This window comes from Theropithecus gelada, chromosome 20 (genome assembly GCF_003255815.1).
Source record: "Theropithecus gelada isolate Dixy chromosome 20, Tgel_1.0, whole genome shotgun sequence".
Taxonomy (NCBI): Eukaryota; Metazoa; Chordata; class Mammalia; order Primates; family Cercopithecidae; genus Theropithecus; species Theropithecus gelada.
The window spans coordinates 55,836,399-55,853,817 of NC_037688.1; the positions used below are offsets into that span (position 1 = coordinate 55,836,399).

Genomic DNA, 17,419 nt, shown 5'->3' on the forward strand with positions numbered 1-17,419 from the left:
TTTTTTTTTTTTTTTTTTGAGACGGAGTCTTGCTCTGCCGCCCAGGCTGGAGTACAGTGGCCGGATCTCAGCTCACTGCAAGCTCCGCCTCCCGGGTTCACGCCATTCTCCTGCCTCAGCCTCCCGAGTAGCTGGGACTACAGGCGCCTGCCACCTCGCCCGGCTAGTTTTTTGTATTTTTAGTAGAGACGGGGTTTCACCGTGTTAGCCAGGGTGGTCTCGATCTCCTGACCTCGTGATCCACCCATCTCGGCCTCCCAAAGTGCTGGGATTACAGGCTTGAGCCACCGCGCCCGGCCTGTTGGAGGAATTATTTATTGAATCATTTCAGTTGAGCATTTGCCTTGGGCTTAGTAAGTTTCCTGAGGTTTTCAATGGAAAGCAAACTTTGTATTCATGTTCATTTTTATAAATAAAGATGAGTCGCTGTACCTTCTTGGCCCTCAGCTTTATTATCTGCAAATTGGGGGTGGAGGTTAAATCATACGATGATCTCTAAGATTTCTTGTAGCTCTAAAACTTCTAAGAGGAGGATGGGGTCTGGTGCAATGGAAATGAGTACTGTGCTAGTTAGGAACTTAGTGGCACATTAAGGACTAGGTCCCAGCACACTGTCCTTGGTGCCACTGAATAAATCCTTCCTCAGTGGAAACTCAAAGGCATCCTTCACTCTTCACTCTTCCCAAGAGCCTGGGAAGTCTCTCTGGTTAAATCCCTTGGCACCAACCCCATTACATCGCCAGAGCCAGGCCAACATCAGCCCTCTTGTGGACCACTGCACCAACTTCTACTCTGCCCCCTGCCTCCCCAAGTCCCTGCATGCCAACCCTGAGTGTGCTGCCAAACCCAGGGCTCCCGTCACACCCATGTTACTCTGATGTGATGGGAGACATCACAACTGGAAGCACTTGGTGAATGTCACACAAAAGCTACTAAGTAAAAGGTACTTGAGGCTGCGCATGGTGGCTTACACCTGTAATCCCATCACTTTGGGAGGCCGAGGTGGGCGGATCACTTGAGATCAGGAGTTCGAGATCAGCCTGGCCAACATGGTGAAACCTCGTCTGTACTAAAAATACAAAAATTAGCTGGACGTCGTGGTGTGCACCTGTAATCCCAGCTACTTGGGAGGCTAAGGCAGAATTGCTTGAACCTGGGAGTTGGAGGTTGCAGTGAGCCGAGATTGCACCACTGCACTCCGGCCTGGGTGACAGAGTGAGACTCCGTCTCAAAAAAAAAAAAAAAGATAGTTGAGAGGTGGCCTAGGTGGACCACCCATGCATGGCTTCCCAGAGGAGGCCACACTGTCCCCCATCAGGTTCAAAAGTTCACAAGAATGGCTCATAATGGGGAGTTGGGGGGGAAGTGAAGAGGCAAAAAATAATATAAATGTATTTATTACCACCTAACTGTACACTTAAAAATGGTAAAGATGTAAATTACACATGTATATTTTACTTAAATAAAAACAATGACTCATAGAACGCAGGAAAGCACTACACTTGGGATTACAGCTTTACAAAGAATACAAAGCAGGGCCAGCCAATGAAGACACACAGGGAGAGCTGGGAGAGCGGGCCACCAAGCTCCTGTGCCCTCTCCCCTGTGGAAGTAGGGCATGTCACCTCCCAGCACATCAATGCATTTGCTGACCAGAACACCCACTGAGGTTGTGTCCGGAGTTCTTATTAGTAAATCACTAACCATGTGATTGGTCTTATCCTTGGGCCCCCTCCCCTCCCTGGGGGTTGGGCTGGCTCAAAATCCCAACCCTCTAATCACAGGGTTGGTCTTTCTGGTGACCAGACCCCATCCTGAAGCTACTGAGGGCCTCCCATGAGTCACCTCATTAGCAAATACTCAGGTGTTAGCTGGGCACAGTGGCTCACACCTGTAATCCCAGCATTTTGGGAGGCAGGTGTGGGTGGCTCACCTGAGGTTAGGAGTTTGAGAGCAGCCTGGCCAACATGGGGAAACCCTATCTCTCCTAAAAATACAAAGATTAGCTGGGTGTGGTGGCCCATGCCTGCAATCCCAGCTACTTGGGAAGTTGAGGTGGGAGAATGGCTTGAACTCTGGAGGTGGAGGTTGCAGTGGGAGCCAAGATTGGGCCTCTGCACTCCACCCTGGGAGACAGTGAGACCCCATCTCAAACAAACAAACAAAAAACAAAAAAACTCAGGTGTTACATAAGGAACTTCTGAATAACAGACATTTCTATGACTCAGGAATTTCCAAGTGTTTTGGAGGCTCTATGCCAGGAACCTGGGACAAAGACCAGCCAAATTGTTTTTAAAATTTTATTTATTTGGCTGGGCACAGTGGCTCATGCTTGTAATCCCAGCACTTTGGGAGGCCAAGTCGGGCAGATCACTTGAGGCTGGGAGTTCGAGACCCGCTTCACTAAAATGGCGAATCCCCGTCTCTGCTAAAAATACAAAAATTAGCCAGGCCTAGTGGCGCACGCCTGTAATCTCAGCTATTCGGGAGGCTGAGGCATGAGAATCACTTGAACCCGGGAAGCAGAGTTTGCAGTGAGCTGAGATCATACCACTGTACTCCAGCCCGGGTGACACACAGAGACTGTTTCTCAAAAAAAAAAAAAAAAAAAATCATTTATTTGTTTTTATTTTACAGACAGGATCTTGCTGTGCATGATCTTGGCTCACTGCAACCTCTGCCTCCCTGGTTCAAGCCATTCTCGTCCCTCAGCCTCCTGAGTAGCTGGGATTACAGGCATGGGCCACCATACTTGGCTAATTTTTTTGCATTTGTTGTAGAGATGGGGTTTCACCATGTTGCCCAGGCTGGTCTCGAACTCCCGGCCTCAGGTGATTTGCCTAGCCTCCTAAAGTGCTGGGGATACAGGCGTGAGCCACCACACCCAGCTTATTTTTTATTTTAGGTTTGGGGGTACATGTGAAGGTTTATTACATAGACAGACACCTGTCATGGGGGTTTATTGTACATATCATCACCCAGGTATTAAGCCTAGTACCCAACAGATAAATTTTTTTTTTTTTTTTTTGAGATGGAGTCTTGCTGTGTCACCCGGGCTGGAGTGCAGTGGCCGGATCTCAGCTCACTGCAAGCTCCGCCTCCTGGGTTTACGCCATTCTCCTGCCTCAGCCTCCCGAGTAGCTGGGACTACAGGCGCCCGCCACCTCGCCCGGCTAGTTTTTTGTATTTTTAGTAGAGACGGGGTTTCACCGTGTTAGCCAGGATGGTCTCGATCTCCTGACCTCGTGATCCGCCCGTCTCGGCCTCCCAAAGTGCTGGGATTACAGGCTTGAGCCACCGCGCCCAGCCAGATAAATTCTTTACTAAATGACGGAAGATCATTGGGTGATGAAAGCTGGGCTGATGAGACAGCCCTATTTTATTTGCTGGAGCTATGGGGAAAGCTATACTCTTTCTGCCAGGGTTGTTTAAGCTGGTAGAATGAGGCTTGGCTATTTTGCTACCTACGAGAAGACAACCTGCCTGAGAATGAAGACAGTCCAGGGAGCCAGGCATGGTGGGTCACACCTGTGGTCCCAGCTACTGGGGAGGCTGAGGTGAGAGGATCGCCTCAGCCCAGGAGTTCGAAGCTGCAGTAAGCGATGATTGTACCACTGCACTCCAGCCCAGGTGACAGAGCAAGACCCTGTATCAGGAAAAAAAAAAAAAAAGAAAAAAGAAAAAGAAAGAAAGTCCTGGGAAAAGCAGAACTAAAAGAGACTGAGACCAAGTTCAAATCAACATTGTTTGAGCCTCAGGCTCCAGCCATGCCTGAAGTCATTCTATCTCTGATTTTTCAATTATTTAAACCAATAGACCCCCTCTCTTTTCATGTTTAAGTTAGCTGAAATTAGGGTTTCTAGCAGTTATAGTGGAAAGCATCCCGAGTTTTACATCCCTGCTTTTGAAGAAGAAGCGTTTCTCCCCTTCGTATTAATGACTTAACCTGGGCCCTGGGTAATGTCCCCACCAACCTTCCCCGCAACCTTGCTCCTTCAGCGACCATCCTCCCTACTGATTCCTTTCCCCTTAACATTTCCAACAAAATCAGATCTTCCTCAAGATAGAAACAAACAAGCAAACCTTTCTACCTTCTCACACTTAAAACCTGCCTTCTCTCTCTCCTTCCCTTTTCAGCCAAACTGTGTAGAACATCTCTCCACATCTTTCCTCCCACTTCTCGAATTTTTTTTTTTTAAGACAGAGTCTTGCTCTATCGTCCAGGCTAGAGTGCAGTGGCACGATCTTGGCTCACTGCAACCTCTGCCTCCCAGGTTCAAGCGATTCTCCTGCCTCAGCCTCCCAAGTAGCTGGTATTTCAAGCACACACCACCATACCGGCTAATTTTTGTATTTTTGGTAGAGATGAGGTTTCGCCATGTTGGCCAGGCTGGTCTCAAACTCCTGACCTCAAGTGATCTGCCCACCACAGCCTCCCAAAGTGCTGGGATTGATTACAGGAGCCACCACGCCCGGCACTTTTTTTTTTTTTGAGACGGAATCTTGCTCTGTCGCAGTGGCACGATCTCGCTCACTGCAAGGTCCGCCTCCCAGGTTCATGCCATTCTCACAGGCGCCCACCACCATGCCTGGCTAATTTTTTGTATTTTTAGTAGAGACAGGGTTTCACCGTGTTAGCCAGGATGGTCTCGATCTCCTGACCTCGTGATCTGCCTGCCTCAGCCTCCCAAAGTGCTGGGATTACAGGCGTGAGCCACCGTGCCTGGCCTTTTTTTTTTTTTTTTTTTTTTTTTGAGATGGAGTCTCGCTCTATTGCCCAGGCCGGAGTGCAGTGGGATGATTTCGGCTCACCACAGCCTCTGCCTCCTGGGTTCAAGTGATTCTCCTGCCTCAGCCTCCCAAGTAGCTGGGATTACAGGCATGTGCCACCATGCCCGGCTAATTTTTGTAGTTTTAGTAGAGGTGGGATTTCACTATGTTGGCCAGGATGGTCTTGAACTCCTGATCTCGTGATCCGCCTACCTCGGCGTCCCAAAGTGTTGGGATTACAGGCGTGAGCCACCGCACCCTGCCATCTTTGAACATTCTTAGGTGAGTCAGGATATTTATCCATCTTCCCCTCTTGGGTTATTTGTCTTCGTGTTCCAGGATGGGCACTTGATCCAATCAGCTACTCAGTTCTGGAAATTTCATTGGGAATCTCAGAAAAGAGGCATGCTTCTTCTAGGAGAGTTGCTAAGCTATTAGGGTTCAAGCTTGGAGCTACAAAAAGCCATTTTGCCACTGAGAGAGGAGAGCCTGCCTGAGGGTGAAGCCAAATGCACCGGGAAGCCAGAACCAGAGATGGTGAGCCATAGGTTCCTGATCTCTTCTGGCCCCTGTGTTCACCTGTCTGGAATCTGTCTGCTCTGGACTTTTCGATTACTTGGGCCATAGCTTCCTTTATTGTTTAGGCCAGCTGGAGCCGGGTCAATGAGAGACTGGATGGGTGGAGGATCTCACTGTGCTCATGCTTTCCACTACCCTCCATACTTTAATTGTTCTCAATTTCTCTAACTGGCCTTGATGTCTCTTCTGATCTCCAGACCACATGCCCACAGATGTCCCAAAAGCACGTCTGAAATTGACCTCATTATTATTGTTGTTACTATTTTTGAGACAGAGTCTCGCTCTTTTGCCCAGGCTGGCAATGGCAGTCTTGGCTCACTGCAACTTCCGCCTTCCGGGTTCAAGCGATTCTCCTGCCTCAGCCTGCTCCCAAGTAGCTGGGATTACAGGCGCCTGCCACCACGCCCAGCTAATTTTTTTGTATTTTTAGTACAGACGGGGGTTTCACCATGTTGGTCAGGCTGGTCTCAAACTCCTGACCTCAAGTGATCACCGCGCCCGGCCCTGACCTCATTAATTCTTTTTTTTTTTTTTTTTTTTTGATAGGGAGTCTAGCTCTGTTGCCGGGCTGGAGTGCCCTGGCGCCATTTCGGCTCACCGCAATCTCTGCCTCCCGGGTTCAAGCTATTCTCCTGCCTCGGCCTCCCGAGGGGCTGGGACTACAGGCGCGCGCCACCACGCCCGGCTAACTTTTGTATTTTTAGTAGAGACAGGGTTTCACTGTGTTGGCCAGGCTGGTCTCGAACTCCTGACCTCGTGATCCACTCGCCTCGACCTCCCAAAGCGCAGGGATTACAGGCGTGAGCCACCGCGCTCTGATCTCATTATTTCTACCTCCCATCTTCATCTCCAGTTTCAGAGATACAAACTCCCGGACCGCCTGCCTCTCCTCAGATAAACCAAGGTCGTTAAGTTCAGGCTCCGCCTCCCCACAGGGCCGCCCCAAGGTCAGCCGCTTCTTCCCCCGCTCAGCTCCTTGGGGGCGTTGTCCGCGTGCCCCTCCGCAGCGGGGCCGGCGCTCTAGGCTGCAGCGGGCCGTTCACACAGCCTCATCATCTCGCTGGTTTCCGGTGCTCGGCGGCTACTCTAGCCCTCAGCCGGGCCCTGGGACTCTATCCCCTAAGGCGGCTTCTCTATGGTCTACATCGTCCCTTTGTCCCGAATTTCCTCCGGGAGGACGCTCTGGTGGGATCCAAGCGCTTCCCCCGCCGCGTCTGTGGCCGCTTTTAGGTGCAACTGGAGAAGGCACTGAAGCCCTACGAGATTCACACCGTCTTCGGTCTCCCGGGGTCGGCGCCGAGCGGGAGAATGGCGGAAGTAAGTATGGAGGTGCCCTTCCCTCCCGCCGCTCTTCTCTATGGTCGCTTCCGTCAGCGACGGGAAAGGGGGTCCTGGCGCCTGCGCGGAACCGGGCTGGGCGCTCGTCGCGTAGTGGGTGGGGGCGCAGGGAGCGGGAGTCGCCGCTGCCGCCGGAGCTAACCGCGGGGACCGAGATGCAGGTGGGACCGGAACCGGAACCCCCCTCTTCAAGTGCCTCTTCCCTCTCCGCGACCCGGCCCTGGCGCCCGAGAGGATCCCTGGGTGGGGGTGGGCGTGGAGGGCCGGGGGCTGGAGGGGCACTCGGCCCCGGAGAGTGCAGCAGACAGGGCTGGTCCCGAGGCGGATGCGGCCCCGGAGAATGGGCGGCTAGGGGGTGTCCAGGGAGTAGGGTCGGGTCGGAGTGGATGGACCACCGGGCCCGGAGGGTCCGAGCCAAGAGCGGAGCCTGCACCCTCCATCACCCGCCCTTCGGGAAATATCAGAACTGAGCCAGGAAGCAGGTGCACCGGGAAACTGTGTCTGAGTCCTGCTTGGCAGAAGAGAAACTGAGTCACCAGCTTAGGAGCCGCAGGGTCAGCGGGCCTGAAGGGGGCTGGGTCTGTCTGCGGTGCAGAGGGTTGGGTGGGCCTGTGTGAGCGGAGGTGGCCGCTGGCTGGAGATTGGTCTGCACCTCTTGGCTGGGTTCCCCCCTGCTCCATGACTCCTGCATCTCCTGACTCTTTCTCGTTGGTTTGGAGTTGTCCCTGCGGTTGGAGCCATCTGAGCTTGTAGGGTCGAGGCCCAGGAGGAAGGGGAGGGTTCGCCAACTTACAGCCTGGCTGTAGGTTTGAACAGGAGTCTGAGGTCGCTGAGGGTTTGAGAAGACTTTCCTGGGCTGCCCTGGCCCCAGTCCTGGGGCTGTCACCTTCCAGTATTGCGTGGGGGGGAGGAGCGCTAACAAAAGAGCCAAGGGTTGTAAATTCCACACCCAGCTCTGCCACTTTATAGTTGTAAGACCTTGAGAGGGCTCCTGCTATCTCTAATTTCTCTTTTAGAAAACTGGAACTATAATGTTTTTCTCCCACATGAAGATAGTAACAATGGCAGTCGTTTAGCGGATGCTTACTTTGCATTCAGCGCTGACATATCCCATTCCATGTAATTCTCTCAACATTTCGAGGGGGGAGGGATCATGAGCTCTGTTTAACAGATACAAAAACGGAGGCTCAGAGAGGACGTGGGATTTGTTCAAGATAACATCGCTTATAAGGTGGCTGGACTGGGCACTCATAAGGTGCTTTCAGCCCTGGTCTGACTCTAGTCCATGGCCTTAACCAGAAGGCTAACCTGCCTTTAGGGCATACTCCCCAGTGGGAGAAGAGGAAGGTGAAAAATCCTAGGGCTCCAGCTCTCCCTGTGATGTTTTGTTTATGTGAGGCCAGCAAAGACTTGACCTGACCCAACCTAGTTGCTCCTCTGGGGTCCTTGCGGCCTCTGGCCCCATACTGAAGGGATACCAAAGAAGTGGGCTGCAGCTATTTCAGATCTCCTTCACGCAGTGCGTGTGTGCTGGACTCTGGGGTCAGCTTTCAAGACAATTACTGTTTTGGTCGGTCATGCATCCATCCTCCTTAGTGAATCGGCCCCCTTCGAAGAGCTGGACCCTAAGATGTGTGAGGCAGGCTCTCTAAGGTCTAGAGTCCCAGCTCCCCTCTAGCCCCCTGCGAGCTAGGGCGGTGAGGTGCTATGGCTGAGGTTGGCCCAGCTGGTCCCTGGGGACAGGGACTGTGGAGAGGGGAAAACAGTAGACTTGGAGTTCTGAAACTTTTCTGAGCTTCGGTTTCCTCATCTGTTTGAGGGGTCTTTGAAACCTCTCACAGGGAAAGGTAAGATAACCAAGAGGGAGCCTCTCAAATGGCTCATGGGAAGTGTGACATGAATATTGGAGGATCCGACGTAGAGAAGAGGGGTGATCTGGAAAAGTTCTCTTTTTTAGGGGGAAGGTGCTCCAAAGCCCTCTACCGCTAGATCCAAAGCTAAGGAAATTGGGGACAAACGCGGCAGGCTGGGGCAGGCTGCTGGGGAACCAGTTGGCTGGGGCCTGCAGGGTGCTAGGATCTGGGAGAGGGAAGGGAGGTGTTGGGCTCCCTTCCCCATGGCTCTCTGTGGAGTCTGAAGTAGGGATGAGCGTCTCTGGCTGGGGGTGGGATGCAGCCCCCAGTGCGCCCTCAGCAGTGACCCTCGTGTGTGCCTCTCTCTTCCTTCCGCAGCTGCTGCCGCCCACCCCTCGTCTTCTGGCTGCCTCCCTCTTTGTGCCCCGCAGGCTCCCCCTCTCCACCTCCTGGGGCCCATCATGAATGGTGCCCCTTCCCCAGAGGACGGGGCCTCCCCCTCATCTCCCCCGCTGCCCCCACCCCCGCCCCCTAGTTGGCGGGAGTTCTGTGAGTCCCACGCCCGGGCTGCGGCTCTGGACTTTGCCCGCCGTTTTCGCCTCTACCTGGCCTCTCACCCCCAATATGCGGGGCCCGGGGCTGAGGCTGCCTTCTCCCGCCGTTTTGCTGAGCTCTTCCTGCAGCACTTTGAAGCCGAGGTGGCCCGGGCCTCTGGCTCCCTGTCGCCACCCATCCTGGCTCCCCTGAGCCCTGGTGCGGAGATCTCGCCACATGACCTGTCCCTTGAGAGCTGCAGGGTGGGTGGGCCCCTGGCTGTGCTGGGCCCTTCTCGATCATCTGAGGACCTGGCCGGCCCCCTCCCTTCCTCAGTCTCTTCCTCCTCTACAACCTCCTCCAAGCCGAAGCTCAAGAAGCGCTTCTCCCTGCGCTCAGTGGGTCGCTCCGTCCGAGGCTCAGTCCGTGGCATCCTGCAGTGGCGGGGGACCGTTGACCCTCCCTCCTCGACTGGGCCCCTGGAGACCTCATCAGGTCCCCCAGTCTTAGGTGGAAACAGCAACTCCAACTCCTCTGGCGGGGCTGGGACTATTGGTAGGGGACTGGGCAGTGATGGACCGTCCCCTGGGGAAAGATGGACTCACCGTTTTGAGAGGCTGAGACTCAGTCGGGGAGGGGGCATCTTGAAGGATGGAGCAGGGATGGTCCAGAGGGAAGAGCTGCTGAGTTTCATGGGGGCTGAAGAGGCAGCCCCTGACCCAGCCGGAGTGGGCCGGGGAGGAGGGGCGGCTGGGCCTCCTTCAGGGGGAGGAGGGCAGCCTCAGTGGCAGAAGTGTCGCCTGCTGCTTCGAAGTGAAGGAGAAGGAGGAGGAGGAAGTCGCCTGGAGTTCTTTGTACCACCCAAGGTGAGGCCCCATGGAGGGTGGGTGACTGGGAGCGAGGGAGAGAGTGCTCAGAGTGGTCACAGCCCTGCAGATAAGCTCTGGTGTTTACCAGCCCACGGCCCTGGCGTCGCTCACTCTTTGTTTGTAAAGCTGGCTCCTGGCTCTCTTAGCAGCTGTGGGAAGGACTGAGAAAGCAGTGTGGCTGCCTTTAGTCTAACTTCCCGAAGATGTAGAAGGAAAGATGACTGTCTAGAGGGAAGGGAAGGGTGGTCTTTGCAAACCAAACACCTGGATCTATTTCTTTCTCCTGACCTAGGCCTCTCGGCCCCGACTCAGCATCCCCTGCTCTTCTATCACAGACGTCCGGACAACCACAGCCCTGGAGATGCCTGACCGGGAGAATACGTTTGTGGTTAAGGTAGGAATTCAGCTTCCCACCCGCCGGCAGTGCTTAAGTGTGTTAAGGAGAAAGCCCTCAGCGCATTTAAGCAAGTGGCGTCACTGAAAGGAGGTATGTATATGTGTCCAGTGCCTTGAGAGTGTGTCCCTGGGGCTGCAGCTTTTCTGGGATAGGGGAAGACAGGGAAATGTTCTTACTCAAGAATAATGCCTCCACTTCAAAGAGAACTGTGGAGTTTTTGTTGTGGTTGTTTTAGAGAGACAGGGTCTCCCTCTTTTGCCTAGGCTCCCTCTTTTGCCTAGGCTGATTATAGCTCACTGTAGTCTGGTGTAGCCTCGAACTCCTGGGCTCAAGTGATCTTCCTGCCTCAGTCCCTAAGGAGCTGGGACTACAGGCATGTGACACCATGCCTGGCTAATTTTATTATTTATTTACGTTTGAGACAGAGCCTCACTCTGCCCCCCAGGCTGGAGTGCAGCGGCGCGATCTTGACTCACTGCAACCTCTGCCTCCCAGGTTCAAGTGATTCTCATGCCTCAGTCACCTGAGTAGCTGGGATTACAGGCGTGCACCACTACGCCTGGCTAATTTTTTTGTATGTTTAGCAGAGATGGGGTTTTGCCATGTTGGGCAGGCTGGTCTCGAACTGGCCTCAAGTGATCCACCCCCTTGGGCTCCCAAAGTGTTGGGATCACAGGCCTGAGCCACTGTGCCTGGCCTTACTTTATTTTATTTTTTTATTTTTTATTTTTGAGACGGAGTCTCGCTCTGTCGCCCAGGCTGGAGTGCAGTGGTGCGATCTCGGCTCACTACAAGCTGTGCCTCCCGGGTTCACGCCATTCTCCTGCCTCAGCCTCTCCAGTAGCTGGGACTACTGGCGCCTGCCACCATGCCCGGCTAATTTTTTGTATTTTTATTAGAGACAGGGTTTTACCATGTTAGCCAGGATGGTCTCGATCTCCTGACCTCATGATCCGCCCGCCTCAGCCTCCCAAAGTGCTGGGATTATAGGCATGAGCCACCGCACCCAGCCTATTTTATTTTATTTTATTTTTATTTTTTATTTTTTTGAGACAGTGTTTCACTCTGTTGCCCAGGCTGGAGTTGAAGTGGCATGATCTTGGCTCACTGCAACCTCCGCCTCCTGGGTTCAAACGATTCTCTTGTCTTAGCCTCTTGAATAGCTGGGACTGCAGGCACCTGCCACCATGCCTGGCTAATTTTTGTATTTTTAGTAGAGCCGGGGTTTCACCATATTGGCCAGGCTGGTCTCGAACTCTTGACCTTGTGATCCGCCCTCCTGGGCCTCCAAAGTGCTGGGATTACAGGTGTGAGCCACCGTACCTGGCCTCCAGAGAGAATTGGAATGCATCTTGTTTTTAGACATCCTACATACATTGCTCTCATTAGGTGTGGATTAAGCCGCCTCCCTGCTCCTGCCCCAGCTGAGGTGTCGTCTCGTCTCTGTAGGTGGAAGGTCCCTCTGAGTATATCCTGGAGACAGTGGACGCCCAGCATGTGAAGGCCTGGGTGTCTGACATCCAAGAATGCCTGAGCCCAGGGTGAGGAGCCTGACTTCCGTCGCTGAGGGACATAGGGTGGGGTTGGGGAGCAGCCTCGTGCCTCTTACCTGGTGACTTTCCTCCCAGCACCATCTTCCCTGTCTCTGCAGACCCTGCCCTACTACCAGTCCCCGCCCCATGACCCTCCCTCTGGCCCCTGGGACCTCATTCCTTACAAGGGAGAACACAGACAGCCTGGAGCTGTCCTGCCTGAATCACTCGGAGAGTCTACCCAGCCAGGACCTGATGCTTGGACCCAGCGAGAGCAATGACCGCCTGTCGCAGGGTAAGGGTGGAGCCTTAGAGAGCTCGGAGCCTCAGAACCTGCCGTGCAGGGCCCCTGCTGTCAGGCGCCATGACCTCTCCAGACTCCACTGTGCCCCCATCCCTGTTTTCCAGATGCCCCACCCCAACCCCACCAAATGTTGGCCTTTTGTCCCTGAACACAGCCACAGTTTGCTGTTTCGAATCATCGCGACCCCACGCAGGCCCCAAGCAAACCTTAGCCAGCCTTCTGCGCCCAGCCTTGTCACTTTTTCAGTCAGTTTCCTGCCGGCCAGCACTCTAGCTGGAAATAATGGTTGTTTTCTCCAAGCTTCTGGAATACTTCGTAGAAATCTTTGTTTTGCTCTTACTCTGCATCTCTGTGTCTGTCAGGGGCAGCTACATTTTCTCTTGACTCCGTACTTTTTGTATACCCAACCCACACACACACACACACACACACAAAGATGTGTTGCCCGGTCCCAACTCATATCTCCAGATTAGGCCTTCACTATAGCCTTTTCTCCTGACCCTCTGTTCTGAGTTCCAGCTGCATAGTGCCTAGCACACAGGCTGTATTCAGTGAATGAACACATGAATCATGGAATCTTAGATCTAGAGTGGACTGTGCATCTCATCAGATCGCAGTAGCTAAGACCAGGGAGAGGACACCTGAGGGTCACTGAGGAAGACGGGCTGTGCCACCCTGTCTCCCAAGCCATGCTGTCTGTGCACCACACGCCTGTGTTCTGAGCGCTGCCTGCCTGTGACATTTGTGTAGGCTGTGGCCTGCCATTGGACAGACTTGGAGGATGCCCCTAGTGCATACCTGGCCCTGTGCTGTGTCCCGGGCCAGGATGGGGTAGCTAGGATGCCTGAGATGAGCTGCTTGTCCTCTGGAGGTTTTCAGCTGGGTTCACGTCACTCCCTGTAGAAAGCTTAGTGTCCCCTGAGCAGCACAAGCAGGAAGCATGTTGGGAGCTCAGGGGAGGAAGAGAGCAGGGGAAGGTGGGAGAGACAGGGACTGTGACGCCAAGGAGAGGAGAGGACACGCCTGGGGATGCAAAGGGCAAGAGCAGAGACCTGTGGGGAGGGCCCAGGATATGGGGACAAATTGGATGGGATAATTTGGTTAAAGTGGAAGAGACATGAATACAAGGTAAGGTAAAGATCAAGTTGGTGTGGGTTGGGGGAGTAATAGAAGGAGCATCTTTGATGCCTCCTAGAGTTAGGGGACTTTGTCCTATAGTTCAACAAAGGACACTTTTTTTTTGTTTGCTTGTGTGTTTTTGAAATTTTTTTATTTTTAAAAATTACTGTTTTTGTTTTTGAGATAGGGTCTCGCTCTGTCTCCCAGGCTGGAGTGCAGTGGTGCCATCACAACTTCCTGCAGCCTTGACCTCCCTGGCTCAAGCCATCTTCCTGCCTCAGCCGCTCAAGTTGCTGGTACCATAGGCGTGTGCCACCACCACACCTAGCTAATTTTTTTTTTTTTTTTTTTTGTAAGAGATGGGGTCTCACCATGTTGCCCAAACTGGTCTTGAACTCCTGGGCTCAAGTCATTCTTACACCTTGGCCTCCCAAAGGGCTGGGATTACAGGCGTGAGCCACTGTGTCCAGCCAGAATTCTGTGTGTGTGTGTGTGTTTTGAGACAAGAGACTTGCTCTGTCACCCAGGCTGTGTGTGTGTGTGTGTGTGTGTGTGTGTTTTGAGACAGAGACTTGCTCTGTCACCCAGGCTGCAGTGCAGTGAAACAATCTCAGCACACTGCAACCTCCACCTCTTGGGTTCAAGCAATTCTCCTGCCTCAGCCTCCTAAGTAGCTGGGATTACAGGTGTGCACACCACGTCCAGCTAATTTTTGTATTTTTAGTAGAGACGGTGTTTCACCATGTTGTCTAGGCTGCTCTCAAACTCCTAACCTCAAGTGATCCTCCCACCTCAACCTCCCAAAGTGCTGGGATTACAGGTGTGAGCCACCGCACCCGGCCCAGGACTCCTTTTGAATGTCAAAATATTTCAGGCAGCTGGGCACGGTGGCTCATGCCTGTGATCCCAGAGCTGAGGTGGGCAGATCACTTGAGTCCAGGAACTCAGGGCTGACCTGGGCTATTATATAGCGAGACCCCTTCTCTACAAAAACACATATGTATATATTTAAGACATTCTATTCTCCGTTTCTGCAATAGTCTTTCAGCTGTTGATTCAGAAAAAGATAGAGACACATTTGGACTTTAGGACCTCCTTGCAATAACTCTGCAGTCCCTCAGCAGCACAGGAAGCATCAGTTGGGAGCCATTGGTAAAAGCATCAGGGGTCACTACCCACAGAGCTGTCTGGCATCTTGGCCAGCGACTACACACAGGGTAGACTACTGATGAGGAAATGGGCCCAGGACAGTCCTTAAGAAGAGGAGTTTCTTGGGTTCTCAGCTTTGCCCTTTTTCTTTCCAGGGGCATACGGGGGCCTCTCAGACCGCCCCTCGGCATCCATCTCCCCCAGCTCTGCCTCCATTGCCGCTTCCCATTTTGACTCGATGGAACTGCTTCCCCCAGAGTTGCCCCCCCGCATCCCCATTGAAGAGGGACCCCCAGCAGGGACGGTTCATCCCCTCTCAGCCCCCTACCCTCCCTTGGACACTCCGGAAACAGCCACAGGTACCAGAGGTGTGAGTGTGCATGTCTCTCCAGGCTTGGGTGCCTGCCTTCCTGACCACCTCTCCTGGGATCCCGAGGGAGCTGGCCCGGGGGAGTTGGGGACGCATGCGGGGAGCAGGCGCCTCGAGGGGAAGGCAAGGCTTTTTTCTCCCAGGATCGGGGAGGCTGCCCTGACACCCCGGTTTCCCTCCCTCTCTCCTTCCTGAAGGGTCCTTCCTGTTCCAGGGGGAGCCAGAGGGCGGTGAGGGGGACCAGCCCCTCTCAGGGTATCCTTGGTTCCACGGGATGCTCTCTCGGCTCAAGGCTGCGCAGTTGGTGCTGACTGGTGGCACTGGCTCCCACGGTGTCTTCCTGGTGCGCCAGAGTGAGACAAGGAGGGGTGAATACGTCCTCACCTTCAACTTCCAGGGCAAGGCCAAGGTGAGCCACCCTTCAGGAAAGGCTCTGTTTTGTGCAGAGTTGGCGGTGGGGTGGCGGAGTGCTGCCGGGGGAGGGGGTTTGTACCTGGCAGGGTCTTTGCCTCCTACCTCACCTCACCCATACCGCCCTCAGCACCTACGTTTGTCGCTGAACGAGGAGGGTCAGTGCCGGGTCCAGCACCTGTGGTTCCAGTCCATTTTCGATATGCTCGAGCACTTCCGGGTGCACCCCATCCCTCTGGAGTCAGGAGGCTCCAGTGATGTTGTCCTTGTCAGCTATGTCCCATCCTCCCAGCGACAGCAGGGTGAGCAGAGCAGGTCTGCAGGGGAGGAGGTGCCCGTGCACCCAAGAAGTGAGGTGTGTGTGCCAGAAAGATGGGGCGGGGGGGCTATGACAAGGAGAAGCTTTGCTTGGGAGAGCAGGGTAGAGGAGGCTGCTGTGCCTGGGGGTTTGGAAGGGAAAGAAATGTGCTGATAGGACAGAGGAAGGCAGAAGGCTCCTGGCTGGAGCCGGGGCGGCAGCTGAGAGGTGGGCGGGCGCATCCCCATTCCATCGGATCCTCTGTTCCATTGTCTGTCTGTCTCCTGGACCCATCCTGGCCTCGTCTTTGCCCACCATCGCAGCCTGGCCTTGGGCCTGCCCTTCCCGGGGTCGCTCGGTCTGATCCCCCTCCCTCCTCCCTCAATGTCTCATGTCCCTGTCTGATCTCTCCCTTTCCCCTGCCCCACCGTCCCATCTGTCCCCACGTTGCCCCTCCCCCCAGGCCGGGAGCAGGCTGGGAGCCATGCGGGGGTGTGCGAGGGAGATGGATGCCACCCCGATGCCTCCTGCACCCTCATGCCCTTCGGAGCGAGTGACTGTGTGTAAGTGTGGTCCTCCTCTCACCACCGCCCATGATCCATCTTCCATGGATGGGGGGTTGCTCAGGAGATGGGATGTGGGGAGACAGCCACGCTCCTGGAGGGCAGAGTGAAGGGGAGGCTGCGGCAGGAGCTCACCTGCCTCCACAATCGGTCTGTTTTCTTACCATTCCTATCCAGAACCGAACACCTCCCATGACCCACCCCAGCCCCCTGAACCCCCTTCATGGACAGATCCCCCACAGCCTGGGGCAGAAGAGGCGTCGAGGGCGCCAGAAGTGGCGGCAGCAGCAGCCGCAGCAGCCAAAGAGAGGCAAGAGAAAGAGAAAGCGGGCGGTGGAGGGGTCCCGGAAGAGCTGGTCCCCGTGGTTGAGCTGGTCCCCGTGGTTGAATTGGAAGAGGCCATAGCCCCAGGCTCGGAGGCCCAGGGCGCTGGTTCTGGTGGGGACTCGGGGGTGCCCCCAATGGTGCAGCTGCAGCAGTCACCACTAGGGGGTGATGGAGAGGAAGGGGGCCACCCCAGGGCCATTAACAACCAGTACTCCTTCGTATGAGCCGACCCCACCCACTCCACCCTTTTTAAGCCCCCCCCCCAGCCCTGCTCGTGAGATTGGGCTGCGTAGGGACAGAGGAGGCCGAAATTCCTCCCCCATGCTTCCTGACCCTTGTTGGCCAAGGGCATCTTCGATGGTACAAGCAGAGGCTCAAGAGAGGCTCCCGTCACACACTACAGGTCCCCTCCCCAGGGCAGGGGATTTGGGCTCTATGAGCTCCTTGAGGGGCTCTTCTGGTCAGCCCCACCCTGGGGGCCATTTCCCCATTAACCACCCCCAGCCTGAGGCAGGGTGAGGGGGAAGGGCTGTCAGTTATATTAAGGTGGTTGTTGTTGTTGTTTTAAACAAAATGGAGAAGCATAAATAAATAAAAAGGTTTATCTCGGTTCTATCGTGATGGCTATGGCCAGTGTTTGCTATGGGGACTGGGGCAGTTGGGTTGGGAAGGCGGCTCACTCACTGCCCACAGGCCAGAGGGCTGCCCCAGGCTGAGTCCCTGTCACTATGCAGTGCTGTGCTTTCGGTGCCATCCCTGTCTCTGACAGCCTTGTTTGTGGAGCACTAAATGATGCTCTTGGGGTCTCCTGTGAGTTCTTGTCATGGAACGGTGCTGTGAATGGCAGGCATAGGGATCTCCAGCGGCCCTTCCTGAGTTATGGCTTCCTACCCTAGAGAGAGCTGGCAGCGAGATGGGGGACACGGTGGCTGTGCTGGGAGAGATTGAATGTGGCAGTCGCAGAGGGGCCCGATGCCCCCCTTCTCAGAGCCAAGCTGGGGGGTGG

The 17,419-nt window shown here is 54.5% G+C and overlaps 1 protein-coding gene across 6 annotated transcripts in view; it reads left to right on the top strand.

Annotated features, from left to right (window-relative positions):
• SH2B1 (SH2B adaptor protein 1) overlaps positions 1–17,034 on the top strand; it is a 28,497-nt gene extending 11,463 nt beyond the window's left edge. Inside the window, exons 1-10 of one of the 6 annotated variants that reach the window (XM_025371469.1) lie at positions 6,669–6,848; positions 8,919–9,940; positions 10,236–10,337; positions 11,790–11,881; positions 11,992–12,167; positions 14,600–14,803; positions 15,012–15,223; positions 15,356–15,580; positions 15,987–16,086; positions 16,264–17,034. In XM_025371469.1, the coding sequence (XP_025227254.1) occupies positions 9,002–9,940; positions 10,236–10,337; positions 11,790–11,881; positions 11,992–12,167; positions 14,600–14,803; positions 15,012–15,223; positions 15,356–15,580; positions 15,987–16,086; positions 16,264–16,265 (2,052 nt within the window). In that variant the 5' untranslated portion in view covers positions 6,669–6,848; positions 8,919–9,001 and the 3' untranslated portion in view covers positions 16,266–17,034. The other 5 variants (XM_025371470.1, XM_025371471.1, XM_025371468.1 and 2 more) reach the window with 5 other exon arrangements.
• Positions 17,035–17,419: the final 385 nt, after the last annotated feature.